General features: G+C 42.1%; 1 protein-coding gene and 1 long non-coding RNA gene across 15 annotated transcripts in view; one reads left to right on the top strand and one right to left on the bottom strand.

Annotated features, from left to right (window-relative positions):
- DST (dystonin) overlaps positions 1-26,714 on the top strand; it is a 566,706-nt gene that overhangs the window by 257,849 nt on the left and 282,143 nt on the right. For 13 of the 14 annotated variants that reach the window (XM_044290838.1, XM_044290839.1, XM_044290836.1 and 10 more), the window contains one exon: positions 16,970-17,136. In XM_044290838.1, coding sequence (XP_044146773.1) covers positions 16,970-17,136 — 167 coding nt within the window. Of the gene's footprint in view, positions 1-10,500; positions 11,355-16,969; positions 17,137-26,714 lie in introns of those variants that run through there. The other variant, XM_044290840.1, reaches the window with a different exon arrangement.
- On the bottom strand, positions 1,195-10,267 carry LOC122935093. The gene is made up of 3 exons (XR_006388778.1): positions 10,195-10,267; positions 7,251-7,295; positions 1,195-1,279 (listed from the first exon to the last, which is right to left on the bottom strand). It is a non-coding gene; the product is annotated as an uncharacterized LOC122935093 (long non-coding RNA).

The following is a 26,714-nucleotide window of genomic DNA, read 5'->3' as shown; positions in this document are numbered from 1 at the left end:
TGATGACCTCTGTCATCAATATTTAAAGGGCTTCTGTCACCCCACTAAATCGTTTTTTTTTTTTTTTGTTTACTTATAATCCCTATAGTACGATTTCTGCATACATTAGCTAAATAATCATTTCTGTTCAGTAGAATTTGTTAAAAACGTAATTTTAAAATATGCAAATTACCTTGCTACCAGCAAGTAGGGTGGCTACTTGCTGGTAGCAGCCGCATCCTCCGATCCTAAAGACGCCCCCTCCGCATGTTGATTGACAGGGCCAGGGAACGGGATCGTTCTCTGCTGGCCCTGTTTGAATTCAAAATATCGCCCCTGCGCCGTACCTGTCTTCAATCGGCGCAGGCGCACTGAGAGGCGGCCGCTCGCTCGGCCGCTCCATCCTCAATGCGCCTGCGCCGGGTGTAGATGTGACGTCATCGGCGCATTGAGGATGGAGCGGCCGAGCGAGCGGCCGCCTCTCAGTGCGCCTGCGCCGATTGAAGACAGGTACGGCGCAGGCGCGATATTTTGAAACAACGTTCCCTGGCCCTGTCAATCAACATGCGGAGGGGGCGTCTTTGGGATTGGAGGATGTGGCTGCTACCAGCAAGAAGCCGCCCTACTTGCTGGTAGCAAGGTAATTTGCATATTTTAAAATTAAGTTTTTAACCAATTCTACTGAACAGAAATGATTATTTAGCTTATGTATGCAGAAATCGCACTATAGGGATTATAAGTAAACAAAAAAAAAAAAACGATTTAGTGGGGTGACAGAAGCCCTTTAAGGCATGGCATCCCCTTCAAAATCCTGAAACATTATCAATCTAACATATTGGGCACAAATGTCTGGAGAAGATCTGTAGTTCCAACCCTGAAGATCTTTCACTATTCTAACTGACTGTTAAAACCATCCAATGATTAGAAAATTCACAAGTCTGTCGTCACGACCAGTGATAGATCATAAGAAATTTTGGCTTTAAAATAGTATGTGAATACTATTTTAAAGCCTAAGCGTGCTGCGGTTTGCTCTTCGGTATGAGAAAGCAACCAAATGGAACGGAATGCATTTTGGAGCATTCCGTTCTGTTCAGTTACGTTTTCTCCCTATTGACAATGATTGGGGACAAAACGGAAGTGTTTTTTTCTGGTATTGAGCCCCTATGACAAATCTCAATACCGGAAAATATTAACGCTAGTGTGAAAGTAGCCTTACCTGAAAGGGGGTGTTAAAATGCTGGTCAGTCACATGCTATGACCTTGGCAGATGCTACTGACTGGTAATTGATACTTGGGAGACCTGGGCAAAGTCATATAAGAAGATTAGCAGGAGCAGAGATACAGTTTCATAGACATACATGACCTTACCAAGGACAAAATAACGGACACTAAAAAGTTATAGGAAACAGTGTCTAAGCACAATACTGTTTTGTTGTCACATGAAGGTGGTCCTGTCTGCCTGCCTTAATGTATGTACTGTATCTAATGGGCCCAGCTCATCCTGCACTGGCCACATTGGTTTCCATTTAAAGACGTAGAGACAACCTCTTTAAGTAGGGGACTATGGCTAAAGAAATTACCTTTATTAATGAGCTTTATTCAGACAGATTTAATAAGGTGACGGATCATGTGGATTTTACAGCAATTCTCACAATTAATAGGACATGTTGCAGTTAAAGGTTTTTTATTTTACCAAAGTGGGGGTTTGTGGTTGTGGGGCTGATAAAATAATTAAGAAACTTAAGGCTGCGCCATACACTGTTGAGGCCAATGATTGGCTGCAGCGGTATATGGAAAGTCTACTCTGCAGCAAATAAACATCATTCGCTGCAGCCTGGGAAGATTACGGTAGTGGCGCTATGTTGGGTGGGTGCAGGAAGGGAAGGTATTTAACTTATTATTTTACCAGGCCTCCGCATCACTTTGGTAAAATAAAAAATACACTCAGACATCCCATTTAAGAAAAACTCAATCTACTTGCATTTACTTTTCCTTTAGGCCTGATTCAGATGACTGTATTTTTTGGCATATGGCCATAGAAGACAATGGTGCAAATCACATCTCCGTTTTTCCACTGCGCTAACATGGGTGATTTTTAATATGCAGTGAGCTCCTTATGTTCAATTAGGACACAGATCTAAAGATCTCAGAAGACATTTGTCTCCAGTGACTTCCAGGTCTGTGTTCTGTGAGACACGGACCAGAGTAGTGCATGTCCTACGTCTCCCCGCATGGACCTTTGGATAGTGGTGTGGGTCTGTGTGCTGTGCGCATGCTGCCAGGATATGCACCCAATGTTTTCTTAATTCAGTGTTCATTCTGTGGTCTGAAGATCGTTCCCACTTAGTTTGACCATGTTTTGATGAGATGTCAGTGCAAACTCCTCTCTCACTATGGATTCTCTGGGTTGGCACCTGAATGACTTCTTTAGATTTGTGTTTTTATTGTGTTTGTATTGAGTTTAGGATTTTAATTAGATTGTGCCTTGACATGTAGAAACACACACAGTTGGCTCTGTATATTATGTGCATATTTCAAGCCAGTAGCTAAGTGCTACAGTTTATTCCCCCGGAGCTAAGGAGCTCATATAAGAGATTGCAAGAAGCGAGTCTACCATAAATTTGCCTGCAGTCTTATACACATATCCCTATTGCTTTGTAGATCCGAATCAGTAATGTTTTATTAATTATGGTGTACAGTAATGCAAAACATATATTAGTATGATATAACAGTACATCATGAAAGGAAATTAATAGAATGTTGAAGTCCCTAGGACTTGTAAATCTGCCTTAAAGGGGTTATTTCATGATTGATGTAAAAAAAGAAAATCAGTCATAATATAGCACATGAACATGAACTTTTAAGATTCTGTAAATGCGCCCTCTCAAGTGCCCAGGGCGGCGTCTCAGTCGTCCGAGCCTCAGGCAGCACCTCCTCAACGGCTCATAACCCGCCCTCCGTGTGCCTCTGCCCGCCCACTCTCCTCCTCTCTCCTTTCCACTGCACCTGCTACGAATTTGACCGCGCAGCCGCAGTGGAAAACGAGAGAGGAGGAGAGTAAACGGGCGAGCAGAGGCACACGGAGGGCGGGGTTATGAGCCGTTGAGGAGGTGCTGCCTGGGGCTCGGACGATTGAGACGCCGCCCTGGGCACTTGAGAGGGCGCATTTACAGAATCTTAAAAGTTCATTTTTGGCTGAAAGAAAACTCCATTAGAAACAACAAAGGTACCGTTTTTAAGTTCTCGGTGGCACATATAACGCTATTTGATCAGTCTAATATGCTCAAATGTGGTGACAGACTCCCTTTAAATATTTGGGATGCTTTCCAAACCACAGGCAGCGTGAAATCCATGAGTACAACACTTCAGAGAAAACCTAATTTGAAAATGAGCTTGGAATGGGAAAATAATCTTTTGGGTGGGTCTCCTCTAGAATGACAGGTCTCTCTATTTGTGCATAGGGAGGGACCTGTCAATCAAACATAGCGGTCTGTAAGGAGGGAGCGGGAATCTCCTCACAGGCAGGGTTCCCTCTAAGCTGTGCTCTCTGGAAAGGAGAGGGTTAGAACAACATACTACCAAGGATTATGGAGACCATAACAGCTTCACCTGCTGCAGAGTTTGGAATTTGTGATACAGCTAATGAAATAATATGGTGCTAAGTTCCCTTTAAGTCCGGTACGTTGTGATGTGGGCCCCCGTGCATCCCACCGTTGTTCTCACCTTGAACTCATTTGTCATGTTCTACAAATCATTCCAGGACAGTTTTTTCAGTGACGCAGGGTGCATTACCCTTCTGAAGGCGGCCACTGCCATTAGGGAATAACGTTTCCGGGAAAAGGCGGACTTGGTCTGCAACAATATCTGTAACATTCTCATAAATGCCATCTGAACATTGCCCAGAGCATCACATTGTTTCTATTGGCTTGCATCCTGATGCCATCTCTTCCGCAGGTAAGTGTCACACATGTACCCAACTATCAGAAAAAATGATTTCTCAGACCAGGCCGCCTTCTTCCATTACTCCATGATTCTCATGTGCCCATTATAAAGGCTTTTGGCAGTGGAAAATCAGCATGGGCACACCATACAAATCAAGCTGAGGTACTTTGTGTGTTCTGGCACTTTCCTTCCATAAAGTGACATACCTCCAATAGAGGCAGACCTCGCCCCCTAAGTACACTTAAAGGGGTTGTCTTAGTTCAGCAAATGGCATTTATCACGTAGAGAAAGTTAATACAAGGCACTTACTAATGTATTGTAATTGTCCATATCGCCTCCTTTGCTGGCTGGATTCATTTTTCCATCACATTATACACTGCTCATTTCCAGGGGTTACGACCACCCTGCAGCGCAGATACAAGTGACCAGGAGGAGAGCTGCTGCACATGCATGCTCCCATGGTCCTGGCCACCAGAGAGGCCAATGCTTTTTTCTATTGTGTACAAGCACGGCCACAGATGCTGGATTGCAGGGTGGTCGTAAAACCCCTGTAAACAAGCAGTGTATAATGTAATGGAAAAATGAATCAAGCCAGCAAAGGATGCAATATGGATACTCACAATACATTAGTGAGTGCCTTGTGTTAACTTTACATACATGATAAATGCCATTTGCTAAATTGAGACAAACCCCTTCAGGACAGGCTGTGAGTCCTGATCCATCCTGAGTTAAACTGTAAATACCAGGATAGCAGGCTTAGCAGCTGGCATGGGGCCCATCCAAGGGGACACTTCTCCACACAGGCATACAGTGTGGACAGTTAGTGATATCTATGCTCAATGGAAGCATGCATTACATTGTGCCTTATTTCTGTATATCACCATGCATAGTGTGATACTATTTTGATATCACTGGACTCTGACATCGTTGTGCACGTTATGTGTGTGCTGTAACTGTGTGCATTATTCCACTATTGTGACATCATTGTGTGCATTATCCCTGTGCATTAGGGAAACCAAGACAACCAGAAACTTCCCATGTTCTGAGTTTGCTACAAAAATTGGTCATGTTGGAGTGAAGCTCCATTCCGAGTTTTGCTATAAGGCCCATGGATCCTTCATGCACCCTTGTAAAATCCAAACAATATCATATCCTGTGCATAAATTATACTTTTACCAATTATACATTATAATGTATAAAAATTTTACTGTGCACAAATATACACTATGCACTGATGGCCTATTCTTAGGATGGCTTATCAATATTAGATTGACAGGGGTATGACTCCCACTGTCTGACTGTGGAGCCAGGACCAGGCACCGGAACTACACAGCTGCCTACGCTCTGCATTGGCCATGTCGGCATATTGCAGCTGACTGACAGGAGTCTTGTGAGTTGGATCCTCACCTATATGATATTGAACACCAGTTCTAATAGAGCATCAATAAATACCTCATTTTCGGACTATAAGATGCACCGGACTATATGACGCTCCTTGGATTTGGAGGAGAACAATAAGAAAAAAAATATTTTCCATCAGACCTCAGAGCAGACCCTCAAATCAGACCCCTATTCTTCACCAGACCTCAGATCAGACCCTCATCAGACTCCTAATCCTCATCAGACTATCAAGTTAGACCCCTATTATTCATAAGACCTCAGATCAGACCCCGAAATCAGACCCCCAGCCTCCATAAGCCTCCCATCAGATCCTCCAGCCCCCATTAGCCTCCCATCAGATTCCCCAGCCTCTATTAGCCTCAGATCGGCCTCTCATCAGGCCCACCCAACCTCCATTAGCCTTAGATGATTAGACCCCCCAGCCCCAATCAGACTCAGATCAGACCCCCCAGTCCCACTCAGCCTCAGATCAGTCCCCCCAGCTGAAGCCCCCAGCCCAACATATAAAAACATAATCAGAATCATTGAAGCCATATGTGCTGTAACATTTTTTTCTGAAAATGAGCATCTCCCACACAATTCTTCATGTGTGAGGATGATGTGTAGAAATTCTTTTTGCTCTGCCAGGCCTATTTACAATGACAAGTTAAATGTAATGTATATTCCACTTGAGATCTGATTACTGGTTCCCAAAGTCAGTAATAAGACCGACTTCCTTAAATAGAAGCCACCTGTTCTCTACAGTCTAATGTATGGACTGGGCACTAAAATTAGACGTCACCTTCAGCGTGCGTGTGTCACCATTAAGTGGTTTCCTAAATAATGATTGATTCTGCCTATAGAGTTTCACACCAGTTCTGCCAGTAATGTGACTAGCACTCTGGTATTTTCGTTGTCTTTGCAAGATATTTTTTTAACTGAAATACAGTATTATTAAATGGGTTGTCAAAAAATGACAACTTATCTCCTGCCCACAGGATAGGTGATCAATGTCTGATTGGTGGTGAGCATGAGGTCAGGGGCTTCATGTCCCCCTTATGAATGGAGTGGCAGTCAAACACTTCGGGACAGATTTATCATTAGCTCAGGTCAGAATAATGGAGTGAAAAAGTCCCCCAAAAAGTCCCCTTTTTTCTGCTCTGCACTATGCTCGCCAGATTTCTGAAAGTGGGCGTGTTTTCTTATGTAAATTACTCTCTAGACAGATTTACTATTGGGACTATTTAAAAAGTCGCAAAAAAGTCGCAATTTCCCTTTAGTGAGGATCATGCTTATCTTATGAGACTTTTTAATAGAACATACAACTTTTTCATAAAAACGTGTGACTTTCTTGTAAAGATGTGCGACTTTTGTAAAGCTGCTTACATTTATTACAGTCTTAAAGGGCCGATCTTAAATCTGACTTGGCTAAAACTGACTTTAGCCATATGTTAAAGTGGAGTGAGCTGTCAGAGTAATGATAAATCTGGCCCATAGTCTTTAGGACTGCTAAAGATGGTTGAGTAGAACAGCTCTAGTGGTACGTTTTCATTCTGGGACAACCCCTTTAACTTTTTCACTGACAGAGGTGTTTGTCAAAACTGCAATGATTATGCTGGCTACCAGAGGTGCAAAAATATATATTTTTTGAAAGTAGACACCTGACACATTGTCAAAATGGCAGTCAGCACTTTAGACACACAGACACTTTAGTGCAATTTTGCAGCAAAATGTAGTTTCTCATTAACAAATGCATTGATTGTATTGGGTTACAGTGTGATTTCTGTGCACCACACCTCCTAAAAACATTTGCAGTGTGTATATACCACTTCATAAAATTACCAGAACTAGAAAGGCTAAAAATCACAAAAAAACAAAACAAAAACCTAACAACCAATAAAATACAGAGATTACACTTCTTGAAATGTAAGTGCACCCTCAAAACCTACCGTATATCTTTCCTCCAACAGACTGATGATTGCAGCCAGGTTCACCTTCAAACAGGAGATTTTTTTTAAAATCCATCAAAACTAACATTTGCACATAAAAATCACATCCAAGCAGAGGTTTATCAACAGAGACTATTATATTTAGCTGTCACCCAGAAATGTGTTAAAAATGTATACTGTGCTTGGCAAACAGCTGCCATGTTACCAGATTCTACATTATTTGTGAGCAAAAAATACAACCTAATAATTAATGCACAACCACCTTCATGCATAGCATATAATTCCCCCCCCCCCCACAAACTGTAATCATAATTAACAATGATACATTTCTAAACCTAATGTAATGCAATAACTAAGGTCCCTTTCAGGCAGGTACAATATTGGGGGCTCTTTTGCTCCTGTATTATGGATGCAATACCTCAACCTCCTGCATCCCTTCCGTTTGTCAGAAAATAAGTAAGAGCGCCATAACTCTGGTTCTGATGAACTGCGGGAGGTCCGGGTGTTGTGTCCATAATATGAGCGCAAGAAAACGTCGCTGTGTTACACCTTCCTGAAAAGCGTCTGAATAGTGCTAATTGAAAGTGATTATTTATGGCAACAATGTCTTTTCATTCTGATAAAATTATTTTCTTATCTGTCAGATCTATATTAGATATGACTCTGGTGATAATTGTTATCGCTGTTACTGCTTTTCATAGCGGGTATTGCTATAGATGTATATTTTACTTTATAGATCCTGTATGGACAGTCATAGAGCAGGTATGTGTCTGATTGATGGGGGAAGTCCATGTTGCCCTCCCCATGGGATCATGTGCAGTTGTACATGCAGATGAGGATCTAATTCTCTGCCTGCAGCCTATCAGCATGTCCCCTCCTCCCCTCCTCCATGCTGTCTGAGATCTCAGCCAGCTGAAGTAGGGGATAACTGCTTTAACTTGGAATATCTAGGTTTTGTAGCGTCTAGAGATGTGAGCCAAGTCTTTAAGACTGACAATCAAAACTCGATCACAGTGCTAGCTGCTCTACATCTAGAGTTACAGCCTTTACAAATTGGGTCAGGAGTGAGAGCTGCTGGTATGTGCTGCTCTCACTGGAACCTGCTTCTTAGTGCTGTAGCTCGCAATGTTTCGTAGCTGGTGGCTTTTGTCTTTAAGCTTAGATTTTCTGCTTTAATACAAGCCCTGGCCCTAGCTGCTAAGTCCAGCCATCAGTAGCAAGGACATACTGTATGAGATGCATTCTTGGTAGGTAAAAGGGTTTTCCAGGATTTAATATCCTTAGTATAGGCTATCAATAGTAGATCATTGTGATGCTGACTCTTCCCACCCCTGCCGATCAGTTTTTTTTAAAGGGCCGTGGAACTCATTCACACTTGTTCACAACTTGTTCACAGTACTCTGTACACTCAGCACACTGTACATATAGTAGCGACTGTGTGTGGTTACATTATTAATTCATTTGGTAATGATCCTTGTAACTTGAAAATATTGTAACCTGAGACTATAACTGGAAACTCCTAAGTTATAGAAAGAGCGTAGCTCGCCTTTCTACACTGTTTGTGTAGCTGCCATCTCTGCTATATGAGTTAAGGAACAAAAACGTACCAAAACATGCTCAGTTGTTTCAGTCACTCCGGCCACCTCTGGCCTCCACTTATGAGGGTTATTCTGTTCTCAGCCATAAAAGCTAACCTATCATCATTGAAAATGAAGTACAATCTACAGGCAGCATGTTATAGACCAGGAGGAGCTGAGAAGATTGATATACAGTTTTGTGGGAAAAGATTCAGTATAACTTGTAATTTGAAGTCAAGGAGACGGTCGTATAAATGATTGACAGCCTTCCCTCTATGACCATGTATACACAGACAGCTGTCAATCACTGATAGGACTGCCTCCTTGACTTCAAAGACCAGAATGAGCAGGAATTTAAAGCGGTTATCCCATTACTAATGTAAAAAAGAAAATCAGACATGATATAGTATATGACAATCTCTGACTAACAAAGCTACAACCAGCCCTGTACCTCACATCAATCCAGAGATGTTCCCTGTCATTGCTCTGCTAGATTTATATCAATCTGGCAGCTCAAGGGGAGTGTCTATTCTGCTGCAGCTAAGGAGGCGTGTCTCAGCTCTCCCTATCACAGCTCAGGAGAAAGCTGAAGGATGAAACTGAGCATGTGCGGCCATCTCAGTGAGCCGGACAAAGAAATAAGAGAGAACAAACAGCAGGTGGCGCTATACAGACACATTTTATTGAATAACTTAGAGGCTCTACAAAATGTTTAATTATATGCAAATACAAAAGTGCTCAGATCCAGGAGCTGGTTTGACAACTGTAGAATATTTTTCATGGGACAACCCCTTTAAATGAATGAAATAAAGGTTATGCTGAATATTTTCCCACAAAGTTATATATTCATCGGCTCATCTCCTCCTGATTTATAACATGCGGCATTCATCTCAGACACTGAGTTCAATACGATGGATTGCCTTTAAAGGCTGAGATAGGAATAACCCTTTAATTGCCCATTTCCTCTTATGATATGTTTGCATGCAGCAGATCGTTGCAGAGATTTCTGTGACTAAAAATCTGTTTCATACATCTGAGCGGAGTTGTTACAGCAGATACATAGTTGCAGTTGGACAGTGAAAGAAATCTCAGCCGCACATTTTCATCGTGTGAACAAGAATTTGGAATCGCTTTAGATACCCCTCTTTTCGCCTGCATCTATGTATTTTCAGTCAGATTTGCGTAACGTCATGACCTGTGTTAATGAATATGCATGAGTTAATGTTTTCTCACGCCTATTATCATATGGAGTTTATGCAGGACTACCGGCTGCCTTGTTAACTACTTAACCATTGCAGCCCCATAATTTGGAGATGGTTACCCTCTCCCCATACAGCATAAACTATAGGCAGGACTGCGCTGTTTACCTCATTTTCGGTTTTGTTTGTTCCTAGTAATTCCAGGTAAATGGTTCCAAAGGTTAATATGAGTCATGCTGTGTGACAGGGTGTTAGAAGTGAAGTAAAAGTAAAATCCATCTGCCACATCGCAGTCACATGCTGCTCTGTGCCCTGCCTCTGAAAGCTAATTTGTCGTACCTCATACTTTAGCACAGAGGCAATCATATGTTTGTCTAAGAGGATTGGTGGCCAGAAATAAGTCAGCGTCTAATGAGACACAGGCCTGGACTGGGCACAGTGCCATGACATTTATGACGTGTGCATTTCTCAGCTTCCAAGATGGCTGCTTACTGCAGAGCTTAGGGAGTGATCTCTGAGAAGAATCAGGATGCTGGTCTGACTTTGTAGCTCTGCGCACAAGATTTGGGATAACTTTGTTAATACCATCTGGTACACTGAAATGTGATTTGCCTCCCCTACCAATGGGAAATGTATGTGGATGTGTGCGAGCCGAGAAGGAGGAATACTACATTGATCCAGCAAAGGCTCCTCTCACTCCTGCTAAGAATTCTCCAGGCAGGAAGTTTTTCAAAAGGAGAAAATGTGACAGAAGGAAAGAGGCAGAGAATTGTGATGGAGCTAAAGCCATAGAAGCCGTCACAGAGAAGGAAGAAGATGGATCTAACCCTGAGGATTTTCTTGTGTCTGGTAGTTCTTACTTCAAAAGTCTCACTGATGGACAGATGTTCCCCAAGTGTGACTCAAGTGTGGTGAAGGACAGGATTGTGCCACTTCACTATGAATCGTACCATCTAAACACTAAGCCGAGTGCACACAAGGAAGTTGTTTCCCTCAAAAACTTTGCTGCAGACAGACAACGTTCTTTCCCAAACATTCCAAATAAATTACCATTCCTTTCTTATGTGGATGCCTCTGATATGAGAAAGACTTCTAGTCTGACGGCCATTGACCGTGTTAAGGCGCAGTGGAAAAGTCCTACAAGTGGTTTTTCTGAAGAACGGTGCAGTAGTGATGTGAAGGGGGTGAGAAAAGTCAAGAGCAGTGGTTGTGTTGTGTATGCCAGGTACTTCACAGGTGGCGAGATAGCCAGGCCTTCTTATTCTACATCTTTACCTCTTGTGCCAAAAGATGAGAAGGTCCACTGCAGTCCTTCACCAGCGTGTCAGGTAACTAGAGCACATGACATCCAATAATCCTCATCTTGTATTATGCACATGTCTGTTCCAAGTGTTTTCTAAGGTGAAGCACTAGAAATGGTTAATGCAAACTACCAAAGATAAGAATAAAGCGATTGCAAGCTAGTAAATCTCAATGGCTTAGACCTTCACACAGTTACACAGGAAAAGTTCCCAGCAGCTGAACTTTGTCCTGGTATTCTACGATCAGTAGAAGAAGCAGTTTACTGAAATGTAAAGACCTTTAAGCACAGAAAGTCCCTGCAGGGACACTGGGATTGTGACTGAGCAATGTCCTTGTGCATTCCAAAAAAGCCATTGTACGTACACTTGAGGGCACTGCTGGCTTTGTGAACAGTAATTCAATACTGCCTACGACAGTCGTATAGTTATACTAACAAATTCCTATGCTGAGGTGGAATAAGTTAATATTTTATTTTTTTACGTAAAAGATTGAACTAGGCCTCTCGTATTATGACTTGTTCCAGTGCAGGTTTGAAGTCAGAAAGCTCTGTAAAGTTCATGGGAATAATATACAATTTTTTAAAGGACAGATTTTGGATCCTTTAAGGTTTTTTCTGACCTTGTTTCGGTGATATTTTAGTTAACTGTTAGGTTGGGACTACACTGTGAGATGTGTTGTGTGACATCCCATCTAATGATTGTCAATGGGGTCATCAAGCGACACATAACATGCCGCAACTGTAATGCAGCAGTTACATAAAATCTAACACTGTTTGATTTTTGGTTGCAATTTGCATGCAGCTTTTCCTTCTGTGCAACTGCGACTTGCGTGTGACTTATCTGTGATTTGGCTTTGGTTTTAACACCAAATCACAGCCAATAGAAGGGCAAGAAGAATTTGCACAAATGTTTTTGGTCACACAACTTTTCTGACACTGTCCCTCCATTTGAATGCTGTACGGTGAAATTCGTTAAGTCTCGTGAGGTGAGGAAATTCTGCATTTGATTTGACAAATTGAATACTATTTGAAAACTGCAATCCAAAGTCAGCTTTGGTACCGAATGGTACATCGGATTGAGGTTTTAAAATGTTTTTTTCAGTTGTAAAATTGAATGCTGAATTTCTTCACCTCAACGGAGCCTATACATTTGAATACCAGAGACGGGTCTTCGTACAGCATTCAAACAAAGCTTTTAACAAAGCAACTTCTAATCTATCACCTGAAGCTTGCTTCGCTCAAGAGTAATTGTGAACCAAAACCAAGTGCAGGTCGAAAACAGAGAACAGGCGCAGATCTTTTCATTGTATTTTATCTCTGTGGGCTCCACTCCTGGTTTTGGTTCTGTGAGAAGGTACCTAGAATCATCGTGGATGGAATGTATGTGTCACCGAGGTTCCTGGCCTCGGTGAAGTAAGAGCCAGTATTTTATGTGTCAGCAGCAGCTATTGCTAATAGAGACCGTGAGATTTAGCATCGCTGTCATAGCTGATCCGGGACGGCTCTTACTGGGAGTAGTTAAAGTGCTGGGTGGGTGACTACTCCCCATGTTCCAGGCCGGGTTTTGCCAGGCATAAAAACCAGCCAGCACTGCCAGGTGTGGTGGATTTACCTCCCTCTGACAGTGGAGATCAGGAGTCTGTGTGTTATGAACTGAGGGCTGTGCTGGGATTTAATGTTTGAGCCAGGCTGGTGGACTCAGGCCCCTCTAAAGGCGAACAGGCCGCCTATAGACTTGATGTGGCTGAACTGCTAACAGGGTGTGAATTAACACCCAGGAGAAAAGGTGACTTTTATTGTTTATGGACTTTCCTTGTGTGTGAACAAACACCAAGCCACCTGCTTGGTACACCTTATCTGCAGTTTGTTATACACCAATGTGTGAATAAACATCGTTATTTGATTCAAGAACTGTATACTTTGCCTCTATACTCATCCTCTAGTCCTAACTACCAGAGCGAATCCCCACATCTCACAGACACTGATAGAAATCAGTGATCAAACACTAAAGTGTGAAAATGGCCTCAGAGTTACATATAGTAAATTTGTTGCAGAAATCTGTCCCATACATCTGAATGAGGCTGTTACTACAACGTGCTAGTGAATTTATATGATGGATTCCTGTGAAAGAAATTTCTGCAAAAGAAATCTGTCACATTGGAACATACCTTAAGCTAGACAATTTTACCATTCGGTTGCTGGAGTTTATGGTAAAATGGTTTAGTACCTTATTGGTGATTTATATATTATCTTGAATGTGTCATGAAATTATATTAAATAGGTATTGCAGCTGTAAAAATGTTTCACATATCCATTGGAAAAGTGATAAATGTTAGATTCTAGAGTGTCTGATCCCGGTGATTGCTAGAAGTGGAAACTCTGGTCACCTGTGTCCTCTAGCAGCATCAGTAGAAGAAGACAAGCTTTTTATGGAGCTGGAGTCGAGCATGCACATCATCACTCCATACAAACTCTGTGGGAGTTAAGAAAACGGCTGAGTATAGTGTCTAGTTGTCAGACCCCTAACTGTTGTAACATTTAGCAAGAACGATCTCTTTATATAAAAGGCCGGGATGGCAATATTTCCTAATTCTAGCAAAGCAGTCAGCAAATCATGGTCAAATTACGAGATTTAGAATGCTTTACGTACTCATTTACCACGTTTTTTTAAATAGATAATTGTACAAAAAACATAAATTATCATCTTGATAGGTGACAGAATTTTAATCTCTGGGGGCCCCTATGCTGGAATCCCTAGCTATTACCAGAACAAAGCTGTTTCGGTGGAGTGTGACTATAGTGATGACCATGTATGCACACTTCCATTCCATTCAATGTTTATGGGACATTAGTTCCCACTATGGTAATAAGCTTGGTGGTCAGTCTAGAATATTGCTACACGTTATACTCAAAATCTGTTCAGTTATCTGCAAATATCTCTTTCCTATGGTAGAAGTACAGTATTCATAGCTGTCTTTACTTTAGCCTATAGTGATGTCTAGAAGTTTGTATGGTGGATGTGAGCATCCAAATACCATGGAAAGCCGTTAAAATAGACACAAGCTTAGCCATTTCTGGAACCCTCTAATAGGCTTTTAGTATGGATTTTATTTTTATTGGGTGTACATATCCATATAGTAATATGTACATATGTAAAAATACTGTATGTGTTATTGTTATCATTTCTAAGCTTACCTTATTATTAAGGAAACTGTTAAAGGTTTTGGCCACTTTCTGATCATTGTTGACCAATATATTTGTAAGATGACTATATGGCACTTACTATTGTAGCCTTTGTTGAAATTCTGCACCATTGTCTATAATTCATGAGGTATGCTCTCTTGTTTACAAGTCTTTTGTGATGGCCACATAGAGGTCCTGTCCATAAAATGGCTGCTGATGGAGGGTCATGTCAGGCAGATCACTTCCATTTGATTTCACCTCCATTCAAAAACATTGCACCTGCCATCTGTACTTGCACTGTTGGAAGTTTAATACAGGTGCAATGTGTGTGAATGCAGAAGACATCACATGGAGGTGAGTTGCCTGGTCACATGACCCTCCATCAGCAGCCATTTTATGGACAGGACCTCTGTGTGGACAGCACAAAAGGCTTTGTATACAAGGGAACATGACTTGTAAAATATATAAAATGGTGCAGCATTTCAACAAAGACTATATTAGTAAGTGTTATATAATAATCTCACCAACTAATATTTGAGCAATAACCAGAAAGTGTCCAACCCCTTTACATAGAAAATGGTGCCATTATTGACCGCTTTAGCCTGTCATTTCAGAGTGGTACAAGTGAGTTTAATTACATCCAATAAACAGGCCCATAAGATGACAAATGGGTTTAAAAAGAAAGGTTCTGTGAAATCCTATGATCCCTCTCAAGGGGTTAGCAGTTCTGGAAAGAATACAGGCGTTGTAGAATGCATCATATATTCTTTTTGCTGCCATTTTGTTGCCTGTTGTTTGGCTTTGAAAGGCTTTTTAGTGGTTTTATAACTATACCCAATAATAAAACTTTACAAAGCTTACAAACGGATGCCGTAATGACCTGAGAATCGACATCAGAATTGCCCTTTGTGAACAAGGACTTATTGTCCTCTTAATAATTCATCATTGTTTTGCTGGTTGCAGTGATGCCTCTGAAATGTTCTATGATCTCATCTGCCTTTGGTTTGATAAAAATGAACAGTGATGTTTTTCTTTTGCTGTGGTCATGATGACTAGTAGCCATCAGTGATGAGCAGCATTACATCATATTACTTCAGTGAAGGTCTGGTAGTAAGGTGGGGTGACCTGGCACAAAACGTGCAGCTTGTAAATGTAAAAAAGAATCGGAATTATGGTAATATCTGTCTTTAATTCTGAGAAATTTAATTGCACGTAATATGAAAATTTGTAATTTTCTAGTTGGTTGAATCAAAGAGTTCTGTAAATAATTAAAAGGTAACTTGTTTATTCTTATAAACACTATTTACTGAATATACACTGAATAACAGATGGATAACGTTGACCACCTTGTCATCAGGTGGGATATATTCGGTCACAAGTGAACAGTCTGTTCTTGACGTTGGTGTGTTGGAGGCAGGAAAAACAGACAGGCATAAGAATCTGAGTGACTTTGACAAGGTTTAGATTATGAAGGCTAGACGACTGGGTAAGAGCAGCTTCAACATGGCAGGTCTTAGGTAGTGTTCCCGGTGTCTAGTGATTAGTACCTACCATAGTGTTCCAAGGAATGACAACTGGTAAACTACCATCCAAGGCTCGTTGATGTTGTGGGGAGTGGAGGCTCTGATCCCACAGAAGAATTACAGTAGTAAAAATTGCTGAAAAAGTTTATTTAGAGTATGGGTCTGCATAGCCACATAGTATACAGTATTAGGCAGGTTTAATGTTAAGGATGATCTGTGCTGTGGCGTAGCTACCATAGAGGCAGACCACACAGCTGTTATCAGGCCAAGGGGAAGGGGAACCCTGTGCTGACTTGCTCATTTGTTGCTCACATAGATTCATGGCTTTTCCTCTAGCTGCCAGTAGGGGAATCTCAGAGCATAGTGATCTTCCATAGAGTGTGATGGTAACTATAAATTCCTATGCACTGAGCTCCCCCTAGAGGTGGCTTCAGAGATCTAGTTTTGTAGTATATCATGTGAGGGGAAGCAGTCATTAATAACTGTATAGGCAAGATTTCTTGTATATATGCAAGTTGTATGGGGTAAATACATTGAGAAATATTATGTTCAGAGTGAGCACCATATGTAAGAAGTACCTGTTCCACTTTTACCAACATAGAAGTCAGGTAAAGTGGTTAAGACGGAGTATGATTCATTTCTTTTTTATTACAATAATTCTTCCATTTAATTTAAAAAAATGTCATTTTTAGAAATCTCACTTAGGGGGCATACTAAGTTTTGCAATGGAGCCCTATGAGATCTGGGTATGCCCCTGGATCAGTGGATATTTGGAGCAGGGGTATTCTTCTGCCAGCTTTGAAAGAACTGACACAGCCGTTGAGAAGGTGTCGTTACGAAGTTGATGTTGGCATTCAATGCTTGCAGTGCCCCAAGTTTGCCCCGACTTTCGATGTTATACTGGACAAGTTAATAGTTGTTATGTATTCTGTTTCAGATTTCTGACATCCATGTTACTGGAGAGTCAGAGGATATGTCAGCCAAAGAGAAGCTTCTTCTTTGGACGCAACAAGCAGCTGAAGGCTACAGTGGAATTCGATGTGAAAACTTTACCACATGCTGGCGAGACGGACGACTCTTTAACGCCATCATTCATAGATACAGGTAAGTGTGCACTTAGAATGGATGCATTGTTAGATTCCTTTATGTGTGTACATCATTTACAGTATTGCAGCACTATTCTCTGTAGTCAGATACACACTTGATGTTCACCAAACAGAAAAAAATTTACTAACATTCACAATTAAAAATATTAAAGAGGTTCTCCGGGCTTTAAAAAGAAAAAAATCCATTCTATCTTCAGTCGTGTGGAATAAAGATTGTTTCATACTTACCCATCCCTCGCCACTATCTCCACTGCACTCACACAGGCTGCGGGCTCTTCAACCCAGGTCCCGACCAGATGTGTGCACTTCTTTTCCTGTTCAGCTGCATTTACTACTATGCAGCTGAACAGGAAAAGAAGTGCATGTGTCTGATCAGGACCTGGGCAGAAGAGCCTGCGGCCTGTGTCAGTGCAGCAGGTACAGTGGCATAGGTGGGGCATGGGACAGGTAAGTACTTATTAAACAGTCTTCCTTCTACAGGGCTGAGGATAGAATGGATTAAAAAATAAAAACAGGACAATCTCTTTAAGGCTACATGCACACGACCATTGTGTGTTTTGCGTTCTGCAAATCGCAGATTCACAAAACACAGATGGCGTCCGTGTGCGTTCCGCAATTTGCAGAACGGCACGGACAGCCTTTAATATAACTTCCTATTCTTGTCTGCAAAGCGCGGACAAGAATAGGACAGGTTATATCTTTTTTGCGGACCGCGGAATGGAGCAACGGATGCGGACAGCACACGAAGTGCTGGCCGCATCTTTTGCGGCCCCATTGAAGTGAAAGGGTCCGCATCCGAGCCGCCAAAACTGCGGCTCGGATGTGGACCAAAACAACGGTCGTGTGTATGAGGCCTAAGGATGTGTAAAAGTGCTGAATGGGATTAAAATCCAGAACAATGATTAGTTTCTCGGAGGCCAGTTTTATGTACCTATATTACCACAACAAACCCAAACTAAAAGCATCATAGATTGCTTCCGTGGGGTTTTGTCCCATACTTCCGTTCCGCAAAAAGATAGAACATGTCCTATCTTTTAGCGGAACGGCCAGATCGCGGACCCATACAAGTGAATGGGTCCGCGATCCGCTGTGCCTGCCCCACGGACTGTGCTCGTTCATTGCGTCCCGCATTTCGCAGCACGACCATGGGGCACACACGCGCATGTGAATGAGGCCTTAGTAGGGTTTTATATGAATGCAACACAAGGTATACTGAATGTTTTCCCACAACATCATATATCAGTTTGCTCAGCTCCTCCTGAGCAAACTGAAAAACTGTGCCGTGACAATTCATTACAATTATTAAATGGTTTTCTGGCACTTAGATATTGATGTCCTGTCTTTATGATAGATCATACATCTCCTATCGGTGGTTGTCTGACACCCAGCATCCTCACCAATCTGCTTCTGGCTCTATTCACTGTTTAGTTTCTGCAAACCTGCCTGGGTACTGAAGCTCAGCTTCCATTAAAGAGAAGGTGAGCAGAGCTGCAATACCCAGGCACGTTTACGACTTTTTAAATGGCACTTGTGAGAAATTTTTTGCGCAAGTGGGCTTACTGCGCCAGCCTCACCACTTTCCCGAAAAGGAGGTGGGGCTGGCATAGAAGAACAGGGGCTGGCATAGATTTTAATTCAGACTCGCAGACTGTCAGATGCTATGCCCAATTTATTGCGAGGTGTATGCCTCGTCATATACCAGGAGGGCGCCTGGTTATCATAGCCCGGAGTATGACTACGATAAATCTGCCCCTGTGTGTTTTGTAAATGGCTCTGTGCCTTCAGACATCTAATAATTGCACACTAGCCACATACATGTCCATTGCACCACTGATGAGACTAACGTCTGCATTCCCTCCCAATGACATTACATCCCTTATGTACTGTACTCAATACAATAGCGAGGAAATAAGAGAGGATCCTTGATTGGCGGCTATGCTGTAAAAGACAGTCCAGAGTCCATTGCAAGTACATGGCTAAAGTGCTACTAGGAAATGTAGTTCCCTAAAGAATAATTCCGGAGTTGTTAGGTAATTTATTAAGTGGCTTGTAGAATATAGCTTAGTATAAACGTGTCGTAACATAAAGGGCACATTGTGAGGTGGTAAATCTTCAGTTATGTACCTCACGTACAGTGCCCTGTGGCAATGCTTTTGTGTGATTTGCAGTTAATAAGGTAGAAGCTGAGATGATTTTGTGGCCATGGCTGTATAATGATGTATGAAGTATCTGCGTCTGGCGGAGCACGAGCCCACTGCACTGTTTGAACATGTTTCCAGCGCTCAGGCCTGTGCATGATTCACATTCCTTCTGACTGGAGCCAACACATGCACTGACTGAGGACCTAAAGGGAGCACTGAGAGGAGAGCTTGCCAGAGTGCCAAAGGTACACATCAATGGAGGAATTAGTCCCTTTCACATTATGTTTGGGAGAGATCCGCTTTCCTGTACGTCCTCTTACATCAAAGGGACAATCCACAGAAAGGAGAGCAGATACGTTTCAAATTTCATGGTTAGCCTAACTTGCTTCCATAACTACATCAAGCTTTTCATGTTCAAACTTCTTAAAAAATGTTTTTGCTTGATTTGGATCTGGGTGCAAGTTATTTACAACACAGAGTAATTATCTATAATTTTGGAAACTTCATTGATAATAGTGCACTTTGGGTATCATTTCTGAGCAATACAATAAAGGCTTACTTAATGAATTAAAGGGAACCCCGTCACTGGGATTTTGTGTATAGAGCTGAGGACATGGGTTGCTAGATGGCCGCTAGCACATCCGCAATACCCCATAGCTCTGTGTGCTTTTATTGTGTAAAAAAACTGATTTGATACATATGCAAATTAACCTGAGATGAGTCCTGTCCCTGAGATGAGTCCAGCGTGAAGGAGCCCCGCACCACCCTGCATCCCGACGTCAGAAAGCTAGAGCGCCGTAATCTTGCGATGTGTGAGCTAGAGCATGCACAGTGTCCTCATAGTGTTCCTTCCCTGTGCTGGCATCAGCCTCAGGGAACAAACTGTGCATGTGCTAGCTCGCGCATTGCGAGATTACGGTGCTCTAGCTTTGTGACTGGGCTCCTTCAGGCTGGACTCATCTCCGGTACATGACTCATCTCAGGGTAATTTGCATTTGTATCAAATACATTTTTTTACACAATAAAAGCACCCAGAGCTATGGGGACTGGATATTGTGGATGTGCTAGCGGCCATCTAGCAACCCATGTCCTCAGCTCTATACAGGGCTCCAGATGGCAACCAAAATGGTCGCCAATGCGACTTAGAATTGCTAAATGGCAACAAGACTTTGTAGTCTTGTCGCCATTTGCTCCTAGACCCTCCGCTGCTCTGCCGCTTTCACAATAAACTGACATGCCAAGCGCTGCTGTCAGCGCGTACCATGTTCTTCTCAACAGCACAGGGGAGAAGGAGGCAGTCCCTCCCCCCTGTACCGCTGCTGCCACCAATGGGCTGATAGAAGCAAGGAGGAGGGGAGGGGCTGTGGCCACTGCGCCACCAATGAATATAGTTTATGCCTGAATGCAAACACAGGCTGCGCTGCGGGTGCCAGGTATGGGATATGGCCGGCACCCGCAGCCTGTGTTTGTATTAAGCATAAACTATATTCATTGGTGGCACAGTGCACCGAACCCCCCCTCCCAACCCCAGTATTATAAAGTAGAATCATTGGTGGTGCAGTGCGCCCCCAACCCTCCACCCCAAGTATTATAATCATTGGTGGCAGTGGCAGTTCTGATAAGAGCCCCAGCAGTGTAAGGGCTCTTTCACATCTGCGTTCTTTTCTTCCGGCATAGAGTTCCGTCGTCGGGGCTCTATGCCGGAAGAATCCTGATCGGTTTTATCCTAATGCATTCTGAATGGAGTGAAATCCGTTCAGGATGCATCAGGATGTCTTCAGTTCCGGAACGGAACGTTTTTTGGCCGGAGAAAATACTGCAGCATGCAGCGCTTTTTGCTCCGGCCAAAAATCCTGAAGACTTGCCGCAAGGCCGGATCCGGAATTAATGCCCATTGAAAGGCATTGATCCGGATCCGGCCTTAAGCTAAACGTTGTTTCGGCGCATTGCCGGATGCGACGTTTAGCTTTTTCTCAATAGTTACCATGGCTGCCAGGACGCTAAAGTCCTGGCAGCCATGGTAAAGTGTAGCGGGGAGCGGGGGAGCAGTATACTTACCATCCGTGCGGCTCCCGGGGCGCTCCAGAGTGACGTCAGGGCGCCCCAAGCGCATGGATCACGTGATCGCATGGCACGTCATCCATGCGCATGGGGCGCTCTGACGTCACTCTGGAGCGCCCCGGGAGCCGTGCGGACTGTAAGTATACCGCTCCCCCGCTCCCCGCTCCTACTATGGCAACCAGGACTTTATTAGCGTCCTGGGTGCCATAGTAACACTGAAAGCATTTTGAAGACGGATCCGTCTTCAAATGCTTTCAATACACTTGCGTTTTTCCGGATCCAGCATGTAATTCCGGCAAGTGGAGTACACACCGGATCCGGACAACGCAAGTGTGAAAGAGGCCTAAGCCTGGGGCTCCGATCGGTTACCGTGGCAGCCAGGAGGCTACTGAAGCCCTGGCTGCCATAGTCAGCTCCCTGCTGCTGTGTGTGTACTATGCACAGAGCAGCAGGGAGCGTGTAAAGTCCTATTCACCCTGATAGAGATCTATTAGGCCTCTTTCACACGGGCGTCAGTTTTTTTGCCCGGATAAGAGCCGGGTGCGTTGCGGGAAAATGCGCGATTTTCCCGCGCGAGTGCAAAACATTGTCATGCGTTGCACTCGCGTGAGAAAAATCGCGCATGTTTGGTACCCAAACCCAAACTTCTTCACAGAAGTTCGGGCTTGGGATTGATGTTCTGAAGATTGTATTATTTCCCCTTATAACATGGTTATAAGGGAAAATAATAGCATTCTGAATACAGAATGCATAGTAAAACAAGCGCTAGAGGGGTTAAAAAAAATATATAAAAAATATAACTTGTCCTATTCTTGTCCGTTTTTTCAATGGCTGTCCGTGCCGTTCTTCAAATTGCGGAACGCACACGGCCGCTATCTGTGTTTTGCGGATCCGCGATTTGCGGACCGCAAAACACACTATTGCCGTGTGCATGAGGCTTAATGTACATATGTGTCATATATGTAATGTTGTGGAGTTGATGGTATTATGTGAACACATCATGGCCCTGGTTGCCTACTGTTTGTTGTTAATCTGATTTGGATGGGAAGATATAGGAACTGCCTGGCATCATGGATACTGTATGGGAATATATATGAACTGTATGGCATCATGGATACTATATGGGAATATATATGAACTGTATGGCATCATGGATACTGTATGGGAATATATATGAACTGTATGGCATCATGGATACTGTATGGGAATATATAGGAACTGCCTAGCATCATGGATACTGTATGGGAATATATATGAACTGTATGGCGTCATGGATACTGTATGGGAATATATAGGAACTGCCTAGCATCATGGATACTGTATGGGAATATATAGGAACTGCCTGGCATCATGGATACTGTATGGGAATATATAGGAACTGTATGGCATCATGGATACTGTATGGGAATATATAGGAACTGCCTAGCATCATGGATACTGTATGGGAATATATATGAACTGTATGGCATCATGGATACTGTATGGGAATATATAGGAACTGCCTGGCATCATGGATACTGTATGGGAATATATAGGAACTGCATGGCATCATGGATACTGTATGGGAATATATAGGAACTGTATGGCATCATGGATACTGTATGGGAATATATAGGAACTGTATGGCATCATGGATACTGTATGGGAATATATAGGAACTGCCTGGCATCATGGATACTGTATGGGAATATATAGGAACTGCCTAGCATCATGGATACTGTATGGGAATATATAGGAACTGCCTAGCATCATGGATACTGTATGGGAATATATAGGAACTGCATGGCATCATGGATACTGTATGGGAATATATATGAACTGTATGGCATCATGGATACTGTATGGGAATATATAGGAACTGCCTAGCATCATGGATACTGTATGGGAATATATAGGAACTGCCTGGCATCATGGATACTGTATGGGAATATATAGGAACTGTATGGCATCATGGATACTGTATGGGAATATATAGGAACTGCCTGGCATCATGGATACTGTATGGGAATATATAGGAACTGCCTAGCATCATGGATACTGTATGGGAATATATAGGAACTGCCTAGCATCATGGATACTGTATGGGAATATATAGGAACTGCATGGCATCATGGATACTGTATGGGAATATATATGAACTGTATGGCATCATGGATACTGTATGGGAATATATAGGAACTGCCTAGCATCATGGATACTGTATGGTAATATATAGGAACTGCATGGCATCATGGATACTGTATGGGAATATATAGGAACTGCCTGGCATCATGGATACTGTATGGGAATATATATGAACTGTATGGCATAATGGATACTGTATGGGAATATATAGGAACTGCCTGGCATCATGGATACTGTATGGGAATATATAGGAACTGCATGGCATCATGGATACTGTATGGGAATATATATGAACTGTATGGCATCATGGATACTGTATGGGAATATATAGGAACTGCCTAGCATCATGGATACTGTATGGGAATATATAGGAACTGCATGGCATCATGGATACTGTATGGGAATATATATGAACTGTATGGCATAATGGATACTGTATGGGAATATATAGGAACTGCCTGGCATCATGGATACTGTATGGGAATATATATGAACTGTATGGCATCATGGATACTGTTTGGGAATATATAGGAACTGCCTAGCATCATGGATACTGTATGGGAATATATATGAACTGTATGGCATCATGGATACTGTATGGGAATATATATGAACTGTATGGCATCATGGATACTGTATGGGAATATATAGGAACTGCCTGGCATCATGGATACTGTATGGGAATATATATGAACTGTATGGCATCATGGATACTGTATGGGAATATATATGAACTGTATGGCATCATGGATACTGTATGGGAATATATATATGAACTGTATGGCATCATGGATACTGTATGGGAATATATAGGAACTGCCTGGCATCATGGATACTGTATGGGAATATATAGGAACTGCCTAGCATCATGGATACTGTATGGGAATATATAGGAACTGCATGGCATCATGGATACTGTATGGGAATATATATGAACTGTATGGCATCATGGATACTGTATGGGAATATATAGGAACTGCCTGGCATCATGGATACTGTATGGGAATATATATGAACTGTATGGCATCATGGATACTGTATGGGAATATATAGGAACTGCCTAGCATCATGGATACTGTATGGTAATATATAGGAACTGCATGGCATCATGGATACTGTATGGGAATATATAGGAACTGCCTGGCATCATGGATACTGTATGGGAATATATATGAACTGTATGGCATCATGGATACTGTATGGGAATATATAGGAACTGCCTGGCATCATGGATACTGTATGGGAATATATATGAACTGTATGGCATCATGGATACTGTATGGGAATATATAGGAACTGCCTAGCATCATGGATACTGTATGGGAATATATAGGAACTGCCTAGCATCATGGATACTGTATGGGAATATATATGAACTGTATGGCATCATGGATACTGTATGGGAATATATAGGAACTGCCTGGCATCATGGATACTGTATGGGAATATATATGAACTGTATGGCATCATGGATACTGTATGGGAATATATAGGAACTGCCTAGCATCATGGATACTGTATGGGAATATATATGAACTGTATGGCATCATGGATACTGTATGGGAATATATAGGAACTGCCTGGCATCATGGATACTGTATGGGAATATATAGGAACTGCCTAGCATCATGGATACTGTATGGTAATATATAGGAACTGCCTAGCATCATGGATACTGTATGGGAATATATATGAACTGCATGGCATCATGGATACTGTATTGGAATATATAGGAACTGCCTGGCATCATGGATACTGTATGGGAATATATAGGAACTGCCTAGCATCATGGATACTGTATGGGAATATATAGGAACTGCCTGGCATCATGGATACTGTATGGGAATATATAGGAACTGCCTAGCATCATGGATACTGTATGGGAATATATAGGAACTGCATGGCATTATGGATACTGTATGGGAATATATATGAACTGTATGGCATCATGGATACTGTATGGGAATATATAGGAACTGCCTAGCATCATGGATACTGTATGGGAATATATATGAACTGTATGGCATCATGGATACTGTATGGGAATATATAGGAACTGCCTGGCATCATGGATACTGTATGGGAATATATAGGAACTGCCTAGCATCATGGATACTGTATGGGAATATATAGGAACTGCCTGGCATCATGGATACTGTATGGGAATATATAGGAACTGCCTAGCATCATGGATACTGTATGGGAATATATAGGAACTGCATGGCATTATGGATACTGTATGGGAATATATATGAACTGTATGGCATCATGGATACTGTATGGGAATATATATGAACTGTATGGCATAATGGATACTGTATGGGAATATATAGGAACTGCCTAGCATCATGGATACTGTATGGGAATATATAGGAACTGCCTGGCATCATGGATACTGTATGGGAATATATATGAACTGTATGGCATCATGGATACTGTATGGGAATATATAGGAACTGTCTAGCATCATGGATACTGTATGGTAATATATAGGAACTGCCTAGCATCATGGATACTGTATGGGAATATATATGAACTGTATGGCATCATGGATACTGTATGAGGATATATAGGAACTGCCTGGCATCATGGATACTGTATGGGAATATATAGGAACTGCCTGGCATCATGGATACTGTATGGGAATATATATGAACTGTATGGCATAATGGATACTGTATGGGAATATATAGGAACTGCCTGGCATCATGGATACTGTATGGGAATATATATGAACTGTATGGCATCATGGATACTGTATGGGAATATATAGGAACTGCCTAGCATCATGGATACTGTATGGGAATATATAGGAACTGCATGGCATTATGGATACTGTATGGGAATATATATGAACTGTATGGCATCATGGATACTGTATGGGAATATATAGGAACTGCCTAGCATCATGGATACTGTATGGGAATATATATGAACTGTATGGCATCATGGATACTGTATGGGAATATATAGGAACTGCCTGGCATCATGGATACTGTATGGGAATATATAGGAACTGCCTAGCATCATGGATACTGTATGGGAATATATAGGAACTGCCTGGCATCATGGATACTGTATGGGAATATATAGGAACTGCCTAGCATCATGGATACTGTATGGGAATATATAGGAACTGCATGGCATTATGGATACTGTATGGGAATATATATGAACTGTATGGCATCATGGATACTGTATGGGAATATATATGAACTGTATGGCATCATGGATACTGTATGGGAATATA

Source organism: Bufo gargarizans, chromosome 4, assembly GCF_014858855.1.
Source record: "Bufo gargarizans isolate SCDJY-AF-19 chromosome 4, ASM1485885v1, whole genome shotgun sequence".
NCBI lineage: Eukaryota > Metazoa > Chordata > Amphibia > Anura > Bufonidae > Bufo > Bufo gargarizans.
The sequence above is the reverse complement of the archived record's forward strand: the minus strand, read 5'-3'. Positions and strand labels throughout refer to the sequence as shown.